This window comes from Sinohyriopsis cumingii, unplaced genomic scaffold (genome assembly GCF_028554795.1).
Source record: "Sinohyriopsis cumingii isolate HCF-2022 unplaced genomic scaffold, ASM2855479v2 utg000233l, whole genome shotgun sequence".
Classification (NCBI taxonomy): domain Eukaryota; kingdom Metazoa; phylum Mollusca; class Bivalvia; order Unionida; family Unionidae; genus Sinohyriopsis; species Sinohyriopsis cumingii.
In genome coordinates, this window is record NW_028315880.1 from 49,426 (window position 1) to 71,063 (window position 21,638).

Below are 21,638 nucleotides of genomic sequence, written 5' to 3' on the forward strand. Positions count from 1 at the left end.
GATTTCTTCGCCTGTCTCTTGTACAGCTGTTCGGGAGCATCTCTGAGGAGTGTCCAGCAGTAGTCAGCCAGCATTGTAGTGGACCATTTTCCCTGGTATCTTTGTTCCATTGTTGCGATATCTTGATGAAAACGTTCGCCGTGTTCATCACTAACAATACCACAGTTGCTAAGAAAGAAATCCAAATGGGAATGAAGGAAGTGAATCTTTAGAGACATATTGCAGCCAAGTTTCTTATACTTCATCAACATGTCTTCTACTAGTTCCTTATAGTTTTCTGCCCTAACATTTCCGAGGAAGTTTGTAGAAACTAGGCGAAAAGCATTCCATGCTTGTTTCGCGTCACCTTCCAGCAAGTTGTTGAACCGGTCATCTTTGAAAAGCTCTCGAATCTGAGGACCCACAAAAACTCCCTCTTTAATCTTTGCTTCGCTGAGTCGAGGGAATTTTTCATGCAGGTATCGGAATGCTGGCAAAGTCCGGTCAATGGCTTTCACGAAGTTCTTCATCAAACCTAGTTTGATGTGAAGGGGTGGTAGCAAGATTTTCTGAGCCTCAACCAGAGCTGGGTGTTGGATATTCTTCTCTCCAATGGCTACATTCTGCCTGTGAGTCCATTCCTTCCTCATGTAGTGCATTTCCCTTGCTCGGCTATCCCACTCGCATAAGAAACACATGTATTTTGTATATCCTTGCTGCAGTCCCATTAAAAGGGCAACTACCTTCAAATCACCACAGAGGTGCCAGCTGTACTTGTTATACTCAATGGAATTCAGTAGCTGCCTTAAGTTATCGTATGTCTCTTTCATGTGGACAGCATACGCTACTGGAATAGATGGAAGAATGTTTCCATTGTGCAAAAGCACAGCCTTGAGACTCAGTTTCGAAGAGTCCACAAATAGTCTCCATTCTTGTCGGTCATGAGTGATTTTTAAAGCATTCATGAGGCCCTCAATATCGGAACAGAATATCAGATTACTTTCCTTTCTGAAGAAAGGCTCCAATTGCTGGTGGCGCTTTCGATATGCAGTAATTGTGACATCTTCTTCTAGAAGATTCCATTGTTGGAGTCTTGATCCTAGCAATTCTGCCTTGTTCTTTGATAAGTCCAAATCACGAATCAGGTCATTTAGTTCTTCCTGTGTTATTCTGTGTGGGGTTGATGATACACCACAGTGAAAATCTGGATCACTGCATGCTGATGGACCAGGAGAAGAACAGGTCGACTCACCTTTGTCTTCGTCAGATGAATCAAGAGAATATTCTGCTGGAGGTTCTGGAATAGGAAGTCCCTCACCATGTGGAACTGGTCTCAATGCAGACGGAATGTTTGGGTAGACTATTCTCGACTTCTTTCGCTTCGTTATTCCGCCGGAAAGAGGAGGAACCAAGCAGAAGTAACAGTCATTTAGGTGGTTGCTTGGCTCTCTCCACACCATTGGGACTGCAAACGGCATTGATGACCTTTTGCAATTCAACCACTGTGAAAGCTGTGTTGTACATGTAGCACAGCATATATACGGAGCCCAAGGCTTGTCTTGGTCACCAACCTTGCATCCGAAGTAAAGATGATATGCCTTCTTCACTTGAGAATTGATACTTTTCTTCTGGTTGGCAAATGTCACTTCCCCACAAATATAGCAAAAATTGTCCGCGGTATTAACACACTTTCGAGGCATTACTGTTCTTTATTGTACGTAAATGGATAAAATAATAAGTTTTATGTAACAGTAGCTTGAACTGTCTCGCACAACGTCTAAAATATTTTAAATGCTGAACCTATCTGATTGGGCTTTATATAGTACACTTCTTACGTCAGCTTCAGCAGCCGCCTGGCATTAGTATAATAGGCCTACACATGTATAGTACACTGCTGACGTCAACTTACTTCAGCAGCCGCATGGCATTAGTATTGCATTGCATCAGAAAATGATGCAATCAACTGTGGATGATGTGAGCATGATGGTATTATGCAATGTTACATCATTATTCCGGATGTTGCTGCAGTCCTACTGGAGAAATTTACACAGTGAAACATAGAAAATGAGGTATATGAATATCTTCAAAACGAGAGCCAATACAAATTTTTCACGGTTATATTCGTGTTCGGCACACCAAAATACTACAGATTAGGGCCTTTTCAAGTCAGTAATGATTTCACTGTTGACCAGTGTAATTAAATTCGCATGTTTTTCTACAACGTATTTAAGATATACATCATATAAAGTTTTTGACATTAAGTAAATAATTTTCGTTCGTTAAAATAAACTTCTGGTATTGATTTCCTTTTCCGTATTTGCTAAAGGAATACACAATTAGTTAATTCAAGACAATGAAACATGTTGCATTTTTATAGTGGATCTTGTAATTATTTACATTGTAAAAAAGAGTACATGCCCGTCAAGATTCATTTACGGAATGTTCAGGTTTATATTACCCCTGAGTAGAGAAAGTTGCTAAGTTTGCTAGTGCTATAATATTCTTCGCATGTATATATCTACTTGAACTATGTTTAACATGTTTACCTTAGAGCAGAAGGTCAGGTGCATAAGCCAGAATAGATCTCATAATCTCAGAAAGATAGCACTGTCTATGGTCATGGCGTTTGAAGTAAAAGTTACTTTAAAAGTAACTATGAGTGTCAAAAGATTATGGAATAAAGTTAATATGTCGAAATGAAATTTGTCAAACATTTTTTTTCTTCAACTTTTATATTAAATTTGTACAGTCAATAACATCAAATCAAATTGGTGATTTTATTTGACAAATTCCAACCACCCCATGAGCAACACATGATTATTGGTTGTCTTTGGAAACAATAAGCTAATTATATTCGTATGCTATTAAACTTTGCCAGAAATTGTTATTTCACATAATAGAGAAATAAAATCTTCCTATTTGTTGGGAAGTACTTTTCATTATATTCTGGTCGTCATAAGTTTTATTTATTTCATTCTTACAAATATCATATATGTTCATGAATTCACCGCAAGGACATCTAAGTTCAATAAAAATATAAAAGTTAAAAAAGCAGAGCCAGACTGAGACGGACAGCCTCTATTTTAGCAATGGTGTTTGTTCTAAAGTCGCAATGAATTTATTCGGTTGACATAATGCTACGCATGTAAAAAAGTAAAGACAAAATGATATAAGGGTATTTTTTAATTGACATGTTTAACGAAGAAAATAATTACACACATAATAATAATTGGAGGTAATTAGCTCAACGTGCTGTTAATAACACAGTAAGAAAACGATAACCGTTGAGCTACAATACAATTTAAAAAAAGAAAGGAAAAAGACTTCTCTAATACATCCATTAGAGCAAACATTATAACACAAATGATCCAGAAGTTAACAGGACAGAAATATACTTTAACACAAAAACGATTGTACTTATACGACTTTTTGCTATGTATGATTTGTTACACATTGAATAAAATGATGCAATGGTCAATTTAGTGTGTGCAAACTTACACAACTGTATATATATATATATATATATATATATATATATATATATATATATATATATATATATATATATATATATTTATATTTAATGTAGAGTAATAGAAGATTGTTTTAAACACTTCTCTTGGCAATTCATGGAGATTAATGAAAATTGAAACGTTATTTAAACTTACTTCGCATCAAATTTCCAGTAGCTACAAAGTGGACTCGTAAATGTGGTCTGGAATGTATGAAATATGCAGAAAGGACTATAACTATTTAAAGTATAAAGAAATAATTTGAACGTATTTGTTTAATATCTGAAGGATTCATTTGAACAGTGGTAAAAGTAAACGTAAATCTTAAATCATGGATATGGACACAAACGCTATATATATATATATATATATATATATATATATATATATATATATATAATTCTTACTATTAGTATTATTTTTACTATCATAATAATAAATCTCTCTCTCTCTCTCTCTCTATATATATATATGTGTGTGTGTTTGTGTGTGTGTAAGTGTGTGTGTTAAGCAGCCAATTATGCAAAACGTTGCTTGACTGGGTATCTAGGCATGGGTCTTGCAGTTAAGATGCAAGCCACAAGTTCTTATTGCAATTTAAGCATGATCTCACGAGAAGATTTGTTAGTATGGAGATTATACTCACATCAAAAGTTTTAAACATAAGTTGAAGAGGTTCCGATAGTTTCACAGGCTTTGGAGATAACTGAAGAGAAAGCACTTCTGGACTAATGTCAAGAGGCATATCATGTGTTGCCCTGAAAAGAACACGCCAAATTAAGTGTACTAGTGTAGATCCTTTCATCTGACTGTACATCATAGTGACTTTGTCTCTCTTTTTATCTCTCTTTTTCACTTTCTCTCTGTCTCTCTCTATGTCTATATATATATATATATATATATATATATATATATATATATATATATATATATATATATATATATATATATATATATATATTCCACCCAACTGACAATCATAGAGAGTTGATTTAGCATATATTCCTGCAGTAGATACTTTCTGGTATTAACTTGATATAGATCATACATCAATGCTACTATTGATTGAAATTGAAATTGCAGTGTACATTCTTACTAACAATTATCTTATATAAGGAAACCCAAACCCATCAAATAAAGCCATTTACTTTGTAGCATAAAGCCTCAGACAATTTACATGAAAATTAAGTCATATGATTTGACTTCGGACATGTTTGATTGTTTATTCGTGTTCTAAACAGTTATTTGGAACATAGTAGAAATTATCGTTCGAACGACACCTTGGTGATGACTCATTCAAGATCTACTAAATATAGTATTAAATGGAATCTGTTTGGCAAATGCTGGTCAACATCACCCGTCTTGTTATTTAAACATATATCTGCAACGTGGTCTAGATTTCCATTCGTTTTCTAGACATACACTTGCACTTGGTCCTTATCAATTTCGAACTCAACATTTTCCAAGCAAACATGCAAAAATGTAGTCAAACACATCATTTTACAAACATGGCTAGGTACCTAGGTACCTAAACATTTATCTGTTGAATCTATGTCTCCTAGATTTGTTACTTTGATAATGTGCGATGCAACTAATTCCCAAATAGGACGTTTTGTATTGGAAATGAAACTTTACCCATGCTGAAATATCCTCTTCGGCATGATATCGGACATATTCTTATACAAAACGGCAGTAATGGTATAATTGTTATCTGGAAGAAGAAAGATATAAATATCGTAATTTTGCATGCAATACTAAGATGATAAATAATATAATAATAATGTTCTAGGTCTGCTCACTTCAAAGTATTGCAAAGCATCTCCATAGGTTTATCAAGTTTACAAAATGTACATCATTATGAATGATGGGATTGGATATGACTTAAGTAATTAAGAATATAAAATAAGTATGATGTTCATAAATTTAAAGTTAAACTAGAAGAAAAAAAATGCAAGACTGCAGTAAATTATATCAAACAACATTGCTCTTTAAATCATAAATCAAACCTAAGAAATATACAATTTTAATTATGCATATAGCCAATGTAAATAATGTTCTCTTTTTTCTCATTTTATTCCTTTCGTTTCACGAGTAAACGTTTGTCATGCTGTGAGCAGGACAGGTGAAGGCCGTTTACATGGTGACAAATGAATGAAAATGCGACTGTCACAAAGCTGAACATTCAACGCACCCAACCAGATAAGTGTGTATAGTCAAACTTCTCATTTAATGTCTCTTATAAACGTAATCTTCATCTCATATGAAAAGATATAAAATCAGTTCTTCGCATTTTGGTAGTTTCCCCACTAAAATAAATTCTTCAATAGGATATTTGTCTGTTAAAGGATATGTGTATATATTTATTTATTTTGCAGCATAATATGTTTGCTTTCTGCCCGTTTTACTTTCATTTCAAGTTTGCATCTGGTACCTGTGCAAAAACAAGCGACATGTTCTGTACTGGCAACAGTTGGGCAAATTAGGCAAACTAATACATGACTGGTCTATGTTAAACCTTAATGGATATTGAACTTCGGAAATTTTTACGGCAGAAACTGTACTCGGATTCATTTCGTAGGCTTGATTCTGCATCCATCCGATGAAGGGCGAGAATATATTTAAGTTAAACTCGACCCAGTTTTTACCTGGTCAAGACAACAGGGCAAGTGCGTTTCTTTTTTCCTCAGATCTGTTAATCCTATATGTTTAAAATGTGCACTAGAGCTTCTTCTGTTTACTTTCATAAGAAGAAAGCTTCTCCAAAACCTGACCATTTTAGCACAAGTAATACTTTCTACACTTACTAAAAGGCTCTTCTGCGCGTGCGGAACAACTCTCAGTTACACCCAGATAATGTACAGTGTCTTTTTTAAGTCATTAAGTGAAAAGAGTATACATAATATCATGCAACAAGAGAAATTATCTTCATCTTTGAAAGTCATTCATTCAATTTGCTATTTGTGTGAAAGAACAAATATGTCGACGCACGGGAATAAAACCTTAAAACCTTAGTGCGGATAGTATCTAAAGTCAGGTATAATAAAACGACGCATAGAGATGCATTCGCACTGAAAAATACGTAAGACCATAACATTCAAAGTTTAGCAAAATGATAACACTTATGAAATCTGTATTTAAGCAGAAGTAATCATTTTGATATATGTTCGAGAACTAAATGCGAGACATGGGAGTAGCTCTAAACAAACACCATCCACAGTATTCAATGATTCTTCTCTGAGCAACTAACTCTTTTAAGACGGTAGTAATTCTGTCTAAATATGGATGTTCAAGGTTAATCATGTTATAGGGAAAATATCTTAATTTTGCTAATGTTCATTTTCTTGTTTGTTAAGTCATTATAACGATGCACTATTTCTTCACTTTCTTACCATATCACACATTTTCTATTCTATGCTATTCTATTATATATATATATATATATATATATATATATATATATATATATATATATATATATATATATATATATATATATATATATATATATATATAGTATGTAAGAAATGTATAAAATTTTCATCAAAAGAAAAAGAGGTTTTTAATCAGTTTCCTTTTAATGACATAATTTAAACAACGAGTGGTATATCCTTTATGCAGCGGATATGCTAAACATATATTGTATTCATACCACATACAAGTTTTCATTTTACATCGAAGATAAAACTAAAGGCCATAAACAATGCCCTTTAGGAGAGTGAACCCTTTACAACATCTCGCTTATATGTACGCTCAAACAAGAAGTTCTTTATTGATTCATAATTTCATGTACACTTCATTCATATTAACTGCTATATGTTTCCTTTAGCAATATTAAATGAAATGAAAACACAAGGCTGATAGCTATCCCTCAAATTAGTCTTAATAATGTACATGCAAACAAAGAATTTGCAGCGTTCGTTGTCATGAACAGTAACAGGCCGGCGATTTGCATGTATAGCAACACTATGACTCGAGCCAGAAACATCAAAATAATGAAGGAACAAAAGGTAATTTAACAACTACATTTCATTGATATCATTGCTGTCCATATTTCGCAATTCCTATTGACTGTCAGTGTCACTTTCAATAATTATCATACGTTTCCGCTGTGTGGGCCCTGTCTGAGTATTCGCGTGTTGAAAGAAATTGACCCATTTAGGAATCTCGTTCACGTTTTGCGGAAGGTTCATAACATGATCCATAGAATGGGTTGCTGATAATCTGATTCTGTTGAATATTACACGTTTGGGAACTTGATATGCTACAATCTGTTGCCCTGCAGCTTGAAATATCTTTATTGTGGGGGTGGAGTTGACAGCATCATTACTTGGGTTGCCCGTCATGCTCGGGTAACTGGAGTACGTCTGTTGTCGCTTGTCACTTATGTTTGAGTAGCTGTTTATAGACCATACATTTTTGTAGCCTGAAATTTGCATGATAACAGTTGGGGGAATGTTGTTGTCTCTGAACTTCTGAATTAGGTACTTTCGGCTACTAGTGTTTGTTAATTTCTTTGTTTCTGTAACATTTACCTTTTCTTTATATTTTTAAATAGTTTGTTAATACCAACTACTTGTTTCTTAAACCAGTTTGGGTTTGTCGCTGAGATTGACATAGTATTGGTCGCAATATAGCAGGATCTTCACGTTGACAAAAGTCTGCTGGTCTTAGCTCAAATCACCGATTATAGATAGGTTGTGCATCAATCTGGTTGTTGTTTTTGTTTTCATACCTCTTAGGATTACTATCCCTGATGTGCTTGTCCTTGTCTCCTGTTATTTTCATTCTGCCGGTCATTGAACTTAAGATACTCGAGGCCATTCACGTCTTTCGTTAGTGTAACATACCCCCATTTCAGATTGTAATGTTCAGCCACTCATCTTAAACCAAAATGTACAGAGTTGTTAAACCACAATGTGTTAACAATGGCTTCATGTGTTTCCATCCCCATTAGTTTTTTTTGGCTATAGAAGGCATGTATTTCTTCATTTGTGATTGGTTGACTCCGAGTGGGTTCATTTCGTTTACCTTTAGATTTTAAATCTTTTCGCTTAGCACGTTGAGTTTCCCTTGTTAATGCAACATTTGTATATGTTCCTCTAATGATTGCACTTGCATATTTTTTTACTTTAAGGTAGCTATCAATGGAACTGACGATCCTTATTACGCTGTACAGTTCAAACTCAGATCTATCGTTTCTCTTAACACTGAATCTAAAACCAGCCAGGTGCTGATCCAGTTCAGATGCGTATATCTCTTTTAAGTTTCTGAATTAATTTTTGGACTGCGAGAATTCTGCATTTAGCCTTACATAAAAGGTGAGTTTTTAAAAAAAGGTTTGCATTCTGCTTACTTTCTACAAATTTCAGTATATAATCAGGCTCATGGTGCACAAATATGTCTTCCCTAACAAGCTCACATTTGGACACAGAATGACCATTTTCACTTACAAATATCTCAGCCATGTCTCTGTCAAAATATCTAATTAAGTCACAGTGTAGTAGATTAAATGTTGCTTCATCATCGTTCTCTTTATCTGATGTCATTGTTTATTTTTTTCCGAGTTGCAGTGTTTGATTTTTGCAGAGGGAGTGACTGGAAACAGTAATGTTGACAGAGATGATAGCAGACGACAAAAAAAGTTGGGGCTTCGTAATTGTGATTTCCTTGATTGTGCATGTTTTTTGTGTGTATATAAATGTTAGATTATATAACAATATTTTACACGAAAATCATTTCCTTCTTATTTTCTCCTTTTGAAATCTAATATTAAAAAAAATCATATCCAGCTTTAGAGAGTATCATAGCTATAAAACATGACCATTATGCGTATTCAAACGAAATGTGCAAATCACAATTTGATATACTAATACTATTGATATATCAAGTTGCTTTATACCAACACTTCAGAGGCCATACTTTATATATATATATATATATATATATATATATATATATATATATATATATATATATATATATATATATATATATATATATATATATATATATATATGCTTTGCATTTATGAGTCTACCTTCTAGTATTGGTAATATGAAACTATTGGTGAAAGTTCTCTTTTCCATAGCCGAATTGTTGTTGTTGCGAGGGCGTTCTAATTGTAGTTTATATCCAATTTCAACATCTGAAACATGAAATACAACGCACAGTCATATTAATATAATTATTATAAATGTTGTTCAAGTCTTGTGTTACCTGCAAACGTTTTATATATGTCGCATTATTGTAACAGACAGATACGTACACAATTTGAAAACAATGCAGTTTGGGACATCAATGATTAAGTTCCAATTTACGCACAGCTGTATTAACTATAACAATGGTTAAGAAAGTGTAATATTTAAACAATTCAAAAACTATTTTACCACAAATAGGAATTTAAGTAGCATAAATGAATATTTCTAAAATATATATCGGCTATTATGCTCGACGTGCAGTTTAAATATAATGTTTAAAAGCTATAAAATAAATGAGGCAACGTAGGATGCCACTCATGCATGTGTAATATAAATGATTCATTATATATTAAACGTATATTGGCATCAGAGATATGTGTTTTATGCTACTAAAATATAATTTTCTATTGTCAGTGCATGTTTCATAAATGTGTGGTCATAATTGTTTATTACAGAACACAATTAATTAGAATCATATATCATATAAGAGCTTAATGATATTTCACGGACACTGGAAATATAATTGAAGACACTGTCAATTTGTAGAAACACAGTGAGAAAGAATATTATATTAAAATAGCATTACCTAAATTTTTGTATTTGAGTGTCAGAACACTACTCAACTCGTCTTTATTTACAGAAGCAGATATTCGTTGGAGAAATTGCTCAACAGGTCGCAATACTATCTCAGCGCCTAATTTCTTATTTGAGATCAACAGAAGCCATGATTCCTTGTTATTTACGTCTAGAATATTGCTGGCTGTCGCCAAAAAGTTCTGAAATAGCGCAATTGGAGAAATATCACAACAAATGAATGGACATATGCTTCATCCTGACACCGATTGAGTGATCATATTGTAGAGGAACCGGAAATATTTGACCGAATAAGCGTCTCTATTTAACCGTTGTCAAGATCGGTACTAAAAGTGATTCAGTAGCAAACGAGGAAACGATATAAAATGAACTGAACATAAGTATGAAATTAACCGTGAAAGTTTCATAAATGCGTGAATTTTACATTGCACAGGGGTGGCATTTTTTATCAAGAAAACATGCCAAACTATTCACTGAATAGTGTATCAATAGAAACATTGCTGTAGAGAAAGAGTTAAGAGGCCCTAATCATGTGACCTTCTATGCAACTCATTTGAAGTAGCTTAGAACTGAAATCTCCATTTCGATATACATTTTGGTTAAATTGTTGATAGTTTATTAAAAGGACTGTTAAAGTTAGTTGGTAGATCCACCAATTATGAATGAGTAACGCATCTTTTCAATGAAAAATATTCTTACCTTTTATTAGCATTTATGTTAAAATGCGTGTCTTTGTTATTGTGTCTTCTATTTTACAGTTATTAATACAAATTTCACACTTGAGATGATATGTGATACAGCTGGTGTCTCTGCGGAATTTTAATAATGCAAATCGCATCCAGGCTTTCCCTGACATATTTTCCACCGAAATAACAATGTTTTCTACTAAACATCAGTTATTTTTATCTTTCAATATTCCTGTTTACATTGTTTTAACGACAATATATAATCTTTTTATCACAATTCCTGGAGATTTCATTTCCGAGAACAATAATTGTTTCCACGTTGATATTCTGTCTCTGTCATATCTAATGTTTACTAGGGCCTAACGCTTTTACTTTTGTCTTCATTATTTTCGATATGTTTTGTATTGTTTGTCTATTTACATGGCAAAACAATACAATATTTATAAAAATGTTGATTAGAGTGAAGAAATCGCTTACTTGATATGCCGGTTTATAAAGGTTGAGAGATGTTTGCCTCTTGAATTCGATGCTTCACTCTCAAACATGATTAATTTATATCATGAGCTCCTATTTGGGCTTCTCAGATGTAAACTCTTAAACGTTATAGATTCGAAAGGTTACTTGCATCATACACCTTGGGAGAAGTAAGAATATCATCAGTTGTATTTATGCCCACGATTCTGTCCAATAAAGAGACGACAATTTCAATCTCATTTTTCTGTAGCACCACTTGACTGGGATCTGTGGCTTCATTTAGTTTTGACAGAACGGTCGAGATACTATTACCATTTGTACCATTTAAAAGCACTTCAAACTGAAAAAAACAAAACAACTGCAGTTGTTGATAACAATGTTCCTCAAATGGTATCACAAATAATAAAATGTAAAACGTTTACACAGATTATGCAGTTATATATACAACATCTGTACATGAAAGCACATAAGTTCATAACAACATATTGAAAATCTGCGCACACAAAATACACACACCTACAGAGGGGACCTATAGGAATTACAATATTATCAACCTGTTTGCTAAATCATTAATAATGAATGATAGACTGATGCATGCGTGTTAGCAAGAAATGCATCAACAGTTACAGAAATCAAATCAATCGACCACGTGGCTTTTCCCGACAATGTCCGATTCTAAAAATGTGTTTATCAATTTCGCATCTTGAAAACTAAATACATAAAAAAACCAAAGTGTTTCCGATTTCTCTAGCAATGCTGAGTTAATACCCCCATTTTCTAACCGATAAATAAGTTGTGTAAGCTATCTGTAACAATTTGACATCTAATCAGAGCCAATAAAACACATTCAATTGAATACAGTAGATACAGATGTATTTGGACCATTTAGAAAAGATGTTATTTAAATTACCTCGTTGTTCAGAAGCATTAACGTTTCGTTCACACAGTCGCCATAGTTCGGATCTTTCCACGTAGCACTAGCGTTACAGAACCTTGTGACATTGCCTTTGACATAAAATAAAAGCTGATACAATATGTTTATGTCACTAGCTGACAACGAAGTCATTGTAATATTATTTATCATGGAGTCCAAGTTAAAAAGAACATATTGATATCAACGCATGGTACATTTCTAACTGCGAACTACACTAAAATTGCATATGCAAAACAATTTTTTTATTATGCACATTTCACTCTATACTAGCCTAATAATTTATTTCCTACATCGATCTTATAATTATATGTGCAAAGCATTTTGCTCTTCGCTAATTGAAACAAAAAATGTCTCAAGTGCATAACTAACTACATATGACTCTTATTAAAAACGAAATGCATAAGTCACTGAAGTGATGAATTTAATTAATGGATTATTTAATAAATATAGGTCTCTGATAAGTTGGATAATGAAACTACTTGATGTATTTTCAACTTGACATTAGCGAATTAAAATGAGAGGTGTTTATTTTATGACAATGTAACTTTTTTGTTTAAATTTATTAGCATTTATATCTCATGAGATCATTGACAGACTTGAAAGTGTGGATATCATTATTCATGTTTTTAAAGGTTTTACAAAAGCATATTATGCTAAAGTTACCGATAAATCCAAATGGGCAGGGCATCGTAACATTGACATTTCCATATGTAAAATTCCACATAGTACCCGTTGAATCTGTACTTTCTTCACACCGGAGAAGGGGAACTGCGGATGTATGGTTATCTGTGCGGAATATAAGCAAATATTATTGGCAAGAATATTATACTTGAGGAGTCCTGTACGAAAAAAGTACAACTCTGACAGTATACTTCCTTCGTTCATTTATATAAAGGTAAAAATAGAAATGGTATTATAACCTAACATATACTTACTAATGTAGCGACTATACGCTTAGTGGTGAATTAAACGGATTTATTAGGTCGGTGTACATTCTTAACACAAGTAAAGATAAATCACCGTTACTAATGAAGATGACCTTCAATAACTAACTGAACCTATATTCATCAGTCCGACGGACTAAACTCTGCGTACCATATTAATAATATACATCTAAAATGTGAATGATTCAGCGCTCCTTTCGGCACGTAACGGAAACACCGTTAATGTCCAGCCTATGAAAGACCAAGAACAGCATGTGGTGCAAGAACATTTCAGAGCTCAAGCTCATTGTTCGATCTAAAATCAACAACATAGTTCATTTTTCCTACTATGAATGCATTGATGAAGTTATCAACTGATGCAATGTGTACAATGTCGAGTTCAGCCACAACTGTAAATTTAGCCATTAGCATGAGCGCCTTGTCAATATCACTACGGCATCTGTTCAGATGGTGTTATTTGGTATCGGTAGTGTTACATGCCTCCATCACATAGACTATAAATGTACAAGGAAAGGTCGCATGTATAGATCACGTTGATGTAGATAAAGTAATATATTCTGCTCTGCAAACAGATGTTATGACCTACCAAGTATTTTAATTAAATGCATGTCTTAGCATGCTAATATTCTGAATCTGTCAACTTTAAACCGTCTTTAAGTTGAGCAAAATTTAAGCAACACATGAGCCATAGTACCTCAAAAGTTATCATTAAGAAAAACGAAATACTAATAGACATGAAAAGGGCGCCACTTAATAACCATTATAAATACATGCAAAACATAAAAGCAATATCAGAAATTCTTACCATAGATATGATCGCCATAGATGCTGCAGCTGCTGGTACACGCCACAGAACTAGATGAGTTGACTGCACCAGGATTAGCCTCACATGAGTTAGGATTGCTCTGATTTATGACTTTCTTTCTGCACGACAAAAATAAACTAGCCGAGCACATTGGATCAAATGTGTTTCCAGAAGCTGTAGTAGGAGGTGCTGTTGTGTTCAGAGCAGCGGGGCACACACAGAGGTAAGAACCTTCATCCCATAATGTGGGAATGAAGTTATGTGGACTGAAGAGTGAGTTCGCAGAGGGGATTCTGTAACATCGATAATAATAATAATAATAATAATAATAATAATAATGTTCTTGACTCAATGCAATTCTGAAGTTAATCCTGAAATTGATGGACAAATAAAACAAATCGGAATCTATGATATATATAAAGAGAGAGAGAGAATATATATGCATATCATTGATATATCACGAAATGAATAATTGTTTTCATTAAAGGAAACGACGTTAGTCGAGTTTCATGTTGATGAAAAATGTATGCAACTGTAGCACTGTCGAAGATACAGCGTATATATTATACATATATCTTATTTATATCACATAACAATTCACATACTTGCATTTCCAAAGCAGATAAAGAATGCTAAAGGCAACTGGGTATTGACAAAATGAATAAAATGATTTCAAGATGAAAGACAGTTTAAATGAAAAAAGTGGAGCACTGCAAGGACATCAGGGTTAGGCTAGCGAATTGAACACTGAACGGGCAGCTATTCACTTACCAGCGAGATGGAAATATAAACTAAGCGAAATGACCAACCAAAATAAGGTAAAACATTTCAATGTATTTAAAGCTGATATAAGTCACTATTTTGATGGAGTAATATGTCTACCATTCATACATTTGTTTCATTCTCCATTCCTATTGTAACCCTTTCCGCTGATCATTGCGCCTTCAACGTTTACCATCATTCTTAGGTCCAGGGACATCATCGCATGGCACAGACGAAAATCCGCCATGCCAATTTTATAACGAATTTTCGTCGGTATCATCATGCGATGCTCCAGAGAAAGACAGATGCACACTATGATAAGACCGACTTGTTGAAAGATCGTCCACAAGAGAGAGAGAGAGAGAGAGAGAGAGAGAGAGAGAGAGAGAGATGGTAGTATTATGGTTGGGAAGACTAACAATAAAGGCATTTATATACAGTGGTACCTCGGGTTACGAACGCCTCAGGTCACGAACAATTCGGGTTACGAACAACAACTTCGAAATTTTTTTGTCTCGGGTAACGAACAGTGCCTCGGGTTACGAACGAAGGCGAGAGAGAGAGAGAGCAAGGTTTAACGTTGGAGACAAACGATCGCGTACAGTACAAACGAAGGCCACGCAGTACTAACATCGCTTAGCGACAAGAAACTCCTGAAACTAATGATTCAGAATAGCAAACAAAGTGACAAATTTCCCATGATCGTTTTCTTGGTAAGAAAGATGGACTAAATCTTTTTTTATTTTACATTTAATTTATTTGGTTGTTTTCTTTCTCTTTATTTAATACGTGAAGTACACGTATCCTTTGAGTTTTGTCAGGTAAACGACCGGATGTTAATAAAAAAGAACGACTCTTTCATCTTGAAACGGATTGTCTCTATTTCATTGATTTCAATGTTTCGGGTTACGAACGTTTCGGGTTACGAACCGAGTCCTGGAACGAATTAAGTTCGTAACCCGAGGTACCACTGTATTGCTCATCCCTATGTTACTTTGTGGATTAGTCTTCTGCCTTACCAACCAACACATGGAGTCAAAGAGACAGGCAAGAGTGTTAGCGAGATACCTTCTGACATTTTAATATTAAAGAATCTGTTTTCGGAACCATATTAATACGTTGTCGAAACTGGGGAGAAAAAACAAAACTTTATATAGATTATCGTATGTGTGCTCCTCTTAATCAAGACATGTACGTACAGACTCAATATACAACTTTGTATCATTTGTTTTGTGAATACTATCAAAATCCCATGTAGTGTATAGACCTTACCAATGCAAAGACCCAGGTTCTTGTAGGTATACTTGGCACAAGTTTTCTTTTTCTCTCTCACGCTACAGAATTCCAGTATTTTGATACTTGTCCGAGAGAGATACAGTTATCAAAGGAATAACAGAGGATTTCCATGAAATTGTGTACCATGTTTAATTCATTTATAATACATATGTTATCAATACTTTTCTCGTTATTTTATTGCGTGGATAATGCTTACACAGTAGAAATTCATCACTGATTTAGGGAGTATCAAAACAATAGCATACTGTTGAAACATAACATAATGTCGAAAGAATATGTTTATACGCGTACTAATACACCATGGGCTGAAAACATTTTGATATACTAGTACAACAGGTATACCAAATTGCTTTAAATCAACGACATGCTATATTTATAATGTGTTATATATATATATATATATATATATATATATATATATATATATATATATATATATATATATATAGATAGATAGATAGATAGATAGATGGTTGTGTAAAGCATTGTGGTATTGAAGTTTTTGAAATACAGATGTTGGGATACTTTTAAGATCGCAGAACTACAATGACTAACAGACCAGCAAATTACTTGTATCATGTTTCTTATATGTGAAATGCATCGATCAGTTGAATCAAAAGTAAAAACACTCTACTGGTCACTAGCAGAGCCTGGAATACGATTGCGCAATGTTACGCAAGTAAAGAGACAATTTCCAATCCAAACTTGCGACTGAAATTAATTTTTTTTACCAGTCTTTAACTTTGGAAGTTATAGAGACTGTAACCAATATTACAGCAGTACACCAACCAATGTCTTATCTAAAATGTTCCATTGGAAGAATAGTATTCAAAATTATTTGAAGCATCTTTTACTATTTGATCCTATTGGATACATATGAAACAAAAATGATTGCACGTTCTTTTAGATTGTATGCAACTGAACTGATGTGAGGGTGCAATAAGATCGAACTAGGTCGTAATGCAGTTACTCAGTTTTGTTATCGCTCTCTATGGGGCTTAATTATGTGTGGTTGTTGACATGACATCGGTGTGTAAATATATATATTTTTTTGTTTTCTCAAAATCGCTTATTATCTTAATAGATGACAAATACAGTTCTCGTGATTTAATCCAAACGCATAGCCTCTTAAAGTTATATTACATTAGCCAAATACAAATGAATTTTGATGTATCCGTTATCCATAATGGTATAACTGTCATAATAAATATAACATGATCGTTAGTAAGACATACCTCCAAGACGTAGCAAACACATTATTGTTGGATTCTGGAAGTCCCGATGGCAATTTAAAGTCGTCATCTTGGTTGTTGTTTAGCACACCACATAGACCTATCGTTTCATTAACATCGCTTTTTGACGGGTAAATCTCCACATTTATGTAAAGAGCAGACACAATGTTGATTTCCACAATAGTTCCAACTGGCATGTATACCTGATGGTAAAATAAGCAAGATTTAGTTTGCATTCCCTGCTGTTCTACATGATTTGTTGCATTTCATATATGCTGTAGTGTTTACATTTTGCTTTCAGCTATAGATCCCATCAGTCCAAACATTGCTAGTCAGGACCAATGGTAAAGCTTAAAGAATAAATTCCAACACATAATATAGTGTACAGGATGTCCAAACGTAGCATAAAAACAGCGTGTAACTATAAATGTCGTTTTAAAATGATAGCGTATTCCTATAAACATTAAACTGGCATGGTCAAATTTACTACGAATTCACTACCAGTACAAAACAAACTTATTCGCTTGATAAAGATTATGAAAGAACTTGGAGAGGATAGTCATTTGAGCATAAACAACACTCAGTGAAGCAGATACACTAAACATGAATCCAGGCACATAACAACGATTGACATTGATGTATAATATCAGATATGGTAAGCACACTAGTATGCCTTTATTTATATACCCATGATATAAAGGTAGCACATTAAGTCGGACTAAATAACGAAAGTAAAGATTTCTTTGGAAACTTGAAAGAGTACAATACAACCCATCCTCTATTATAAAAATAATCAAATATGATCTACTCTCTACTAATTCAATAGTATGTTTGCTCTTTAAACATTGCTAAGACTAACTGACAAGTGCAGCTTAAATAGATCGGGTAAAAATGTACCATACTGCCTCATATAATTTAACTTCTTTTGTTTTTTTTTTTTTTGTTTGACTGCTACAATAATATTTACAATGATGAATTTATTTTAAATATCTTAGGTGATGGATTTAGTCCCTGAAAGGCAACTTCATACAAGCAATTGTATTCGACGGCATTCAAGGGTTCGATTCTGCATGAAAAGTGATTCAATTTCACCTTTCTAACAACTTAAAATTCCTTGCGTATTTCATATTCATATAATCATTGATATAGATTCACCGCTTTTAATATTTCGCAAAGTTATATAGTACATGGAGATTTCTGGTGAATGTGAGTGTTTGTATATGGGCAGACTCTTTTTCTAGTATAATCTAAGACAGCAGACGATGATCATCTCTCTCAACAGAACGATGACCTCAGATTCCTCGATCACTATCTAAAGAAAAATAATATTTTGTCCGCTCATTATTTTATTGGTAAACGCGGTTTTTATATAAACCATGCAACTCCGCCGAAATCGGTCAATTTATGATATTACTAATTATAGTTGTCTATGTTCTTATTACATAAAATTAAGGCAGATTATGACTTATAATGATATTCGACAAAAATCATTGCCAGAGTTAACTCTCGTTCCTAGAATCTTACGAAAGCTGCATCTCTTGACAGCAATTATTTTAGGCACACAAAAATATCTCCCCTGCCGAAAACTGTACATTTAGCAACACAGTATAACCAAATTCGCCTCAACTCAACTATTTCGCATATTAATGATTGTATTTAGATAGGACGTGAAGTCTTTGCATTAATAATTATTGCATTGTATATTGTTTCATAGGTAGGCCACTCTATTGTGGCATTCGTGCTGAGATATTGTAAATAGGAGTGCATTAATTGTTAATACAACTAAAATGTTGCAGGCGGAATACAAAGTTATTGTGCACTGTTTCATAGTGATCGAAAATTTTCCTAAGATGCTCAGGAACTATACCTAGCAGTAGAGCAAACACCAGGTGCGAGACACGGTCTTTACAAAACTGCTTATTGCGGGACATACTAGCTACCTTCTCAGTTGCAACAATATTTTTATGGTGAATTTTGAAGACCGTATTGTCTATAATAACTCACTTTAATGCTATCTAATACATGTTGGTGAGATCACATAAGCTGGAACATGAGTCAGAAGAGATGAATTATATCATGTCAATTACAAAAGATGGCTCTAAATCGGCCCAATTTCATGGTATTTGACCTATCTCATAGCCTGAAGACGTAACTGGAGAAATCTGCAGTATACAGAAAGAATACGTAACTGCAACTGGTCTTTGAGAAACGTTATTTGCGCCAGCGATTAAAATATATTCTGAGATCAACAGAGGCGAAAACGTTGTTGACAACGACATCTGTATCAAAAATATCAATGGCTTTAGGTACAGTCCAGATTTGTTTAATGTCGACGGCAGAAATAATTGGCTTGTTAATTTCAAATGCTCATTTGTCACTAAGCTGCATAATACTTTTGAAGCAAGTATTGTCTGAATTAGAAGTTATGACATCGTACGGTCATCTTTTAGACAGGATGTTTCGCAAATGTTCGGTAGATAAATTTGGACTTTATCAGGTGTATGAAAAAATTTATATTAAAGACTATGGTCGTTATGAAAAAAAAATCCAATTGTGATCAGTATCATAAGATTCGCTAGTAAAGATGATTTTATTGACTTATGTAAATCAATTGCAGCGGAATGATCATTGCTTTTGACGAACGATTTGTATAAGGAATATCTTACTGCGAGAGTCCATGACCAGCTAGATTGCATTGCAGCTGCAATAGACGACATCACTAAGAAATACTCTGAAGGTAAAATCGAGTTGTTTCATGTCTTGTAATGGACAATTGTTAAGATCTCATACAATTATAGTTCTTGTGTTATGTTAAAACAGAAAATAATCAAGGGTTCTGTATCAAAATACCTACAGATTGTATTTAAACAAGTGAATGAAAAACCATAGCAATATAATGTATGTCTTTTGACTCAAAGAGAACAATGCCAGCACACAACGCTAAAGAATTGTTTTTTCCATTTACTGGAATACAGAAGATGTATGCTGCATGATACAGAAATCATATCTTTAAACTGTGCATACAAAATTGTAATGAACCATCTTAAAATAATTTAACAAGCTTCGAAAGAGCAGCTTGACCAGTCTTCATTTCTCTTGCAAAGATCACATAGAACAGGAAATGAATACCGGCCGCTTGGTGGCAAGAAATCTTTATATAATTTTGAAAAGGCATGAGAAGATGTCACCAAATGTTAAATCGCATTGCACACTATTTGCACCTTGTAGTTTAGTAGTTACCATCAGTTTCAGTGTCAGCACCCTTATCATGAAATATATGGTGAAGATTTATATCGCATACCTCTTCTCGTATTTCACTATGCATAAAAAACTAAATCGACAACGTCACTCCATATAATACGAAATTCGTTGACAAAAGCAGCCATGCTAAACATAGCACCATGCAAACAAGATTTGATCTGAATTAATATTTTTGTATACGTGATGTAATTATATTTGGACACAGTCATTTTCTTTTGAATGGTTTGGTTCAAGCATTCCTAAAAACACGCTATATGCATTTCAAGCTACTAATATACTCAGATGAAATGAATTTATGAATGCACCGGTTCTGGCAACACCATCCATATGTATCGTAAGCGAAATATCAACAGGAACAGGAAGCTAGTGTGTGATAGCTGCGATAATATGCAATAGCTGCATCACGTCTTTTTGTCAGAATAGTTGCTAATGTAACTAAAATCGATGACATGCTTCTTTTAAAAATATATTATTACTGTTCATGTTGTGGAATATCTGCTGGCGGCGTTTTTACTTCAGGTTGTTTTTCATCCTGTCGTAGGTTTTCATGATTAGGCTCAATATATGCAATGCGTTTATTCATCAGTTACTCACAACGCGTTGGAATTATTTGTCTAATAATATAAAGCTAAGCGTTAGCTAGTTTGTCCGGTATGGGATTAAGTTCATCAACCTGACCGTCTTTTGCTAATTCATTTTTCTCATATTTCGTTAGTTCCTGTTGATTAAATTAACTAGTAGATATCTTTGAAACGACAGTTATATTCAGCCTGCTGAAATCTTCTTTAGGATGCAGACAATTTCACATTGCCTTAGGATTACTATAAGTCTTTTCCTGCTTTAAAAGTTGTAAAATTCTTCTAATAATATTTGCAGTTTATATCATCTTATTTTTCAACAACTATATAGTGTTTTGGTAGCTCAGATTCTTATCATCAGGATGTGGAATTTCCGCTTCATGG

At 33.8% G+C, this 21,638-nt stretch overlaps 1 protein-coding gene across 2 annotated transcripts in view; it reads right to left on the reverse strand.

The window, feature by feature from the left end:
* The window catches only part of LOC149774388 (uncharacterized), a 77,278-nt gene that overhangs the window by 11,817 nt on the left and 43,823 nt on the right, over positions 1–21,638 (reverse strand). For both annotated transcript variants that reach the window (XR_016416865.1, XM_089945314.1), the window contains exons 12-21: positions 17,419–17,618; positions 14,126–14,418; positions 13,040–13,162; positions 12,353–12,447; positions 11,594–11,782; positions 10,275–10,464; positions 9,529–9,636; positions 5,127–5,202; positions 4,138–4,249; positions 3,648–3,694 (exon numbers count right to left, since the gene is read on the reverse strand). Coding sequence is in view for 1 of the 2 variants with exons in the window: in XM_089945314.1 (XP_089801440.1) it covers positions 3,648–3,694; positions 4,138–4,249; positions 5,127–5,202; positions 9,529–9,636; positions 10,275–10,464; positions 11,594–11,782; positions 12,353–12,447; positions 13,040–13,162; positions 14,126–14,418; positions 17,419–17,618 (1,433 nt within the window). In the remaining variant the exon portion in view is untranslated. The remainder of the gene's footprint in view (positions 1–3,647; positions 3,695–4,137; positions 4,250–5,126; positions 5,203–9,528; positions 9,637–10,274; positions 10,465–11,593; positions 11,783–12,352; positions 12,448–13,039; positions 13,163–14,125; positions 14,419–17,418; positions 17,619–21,638) is intronic.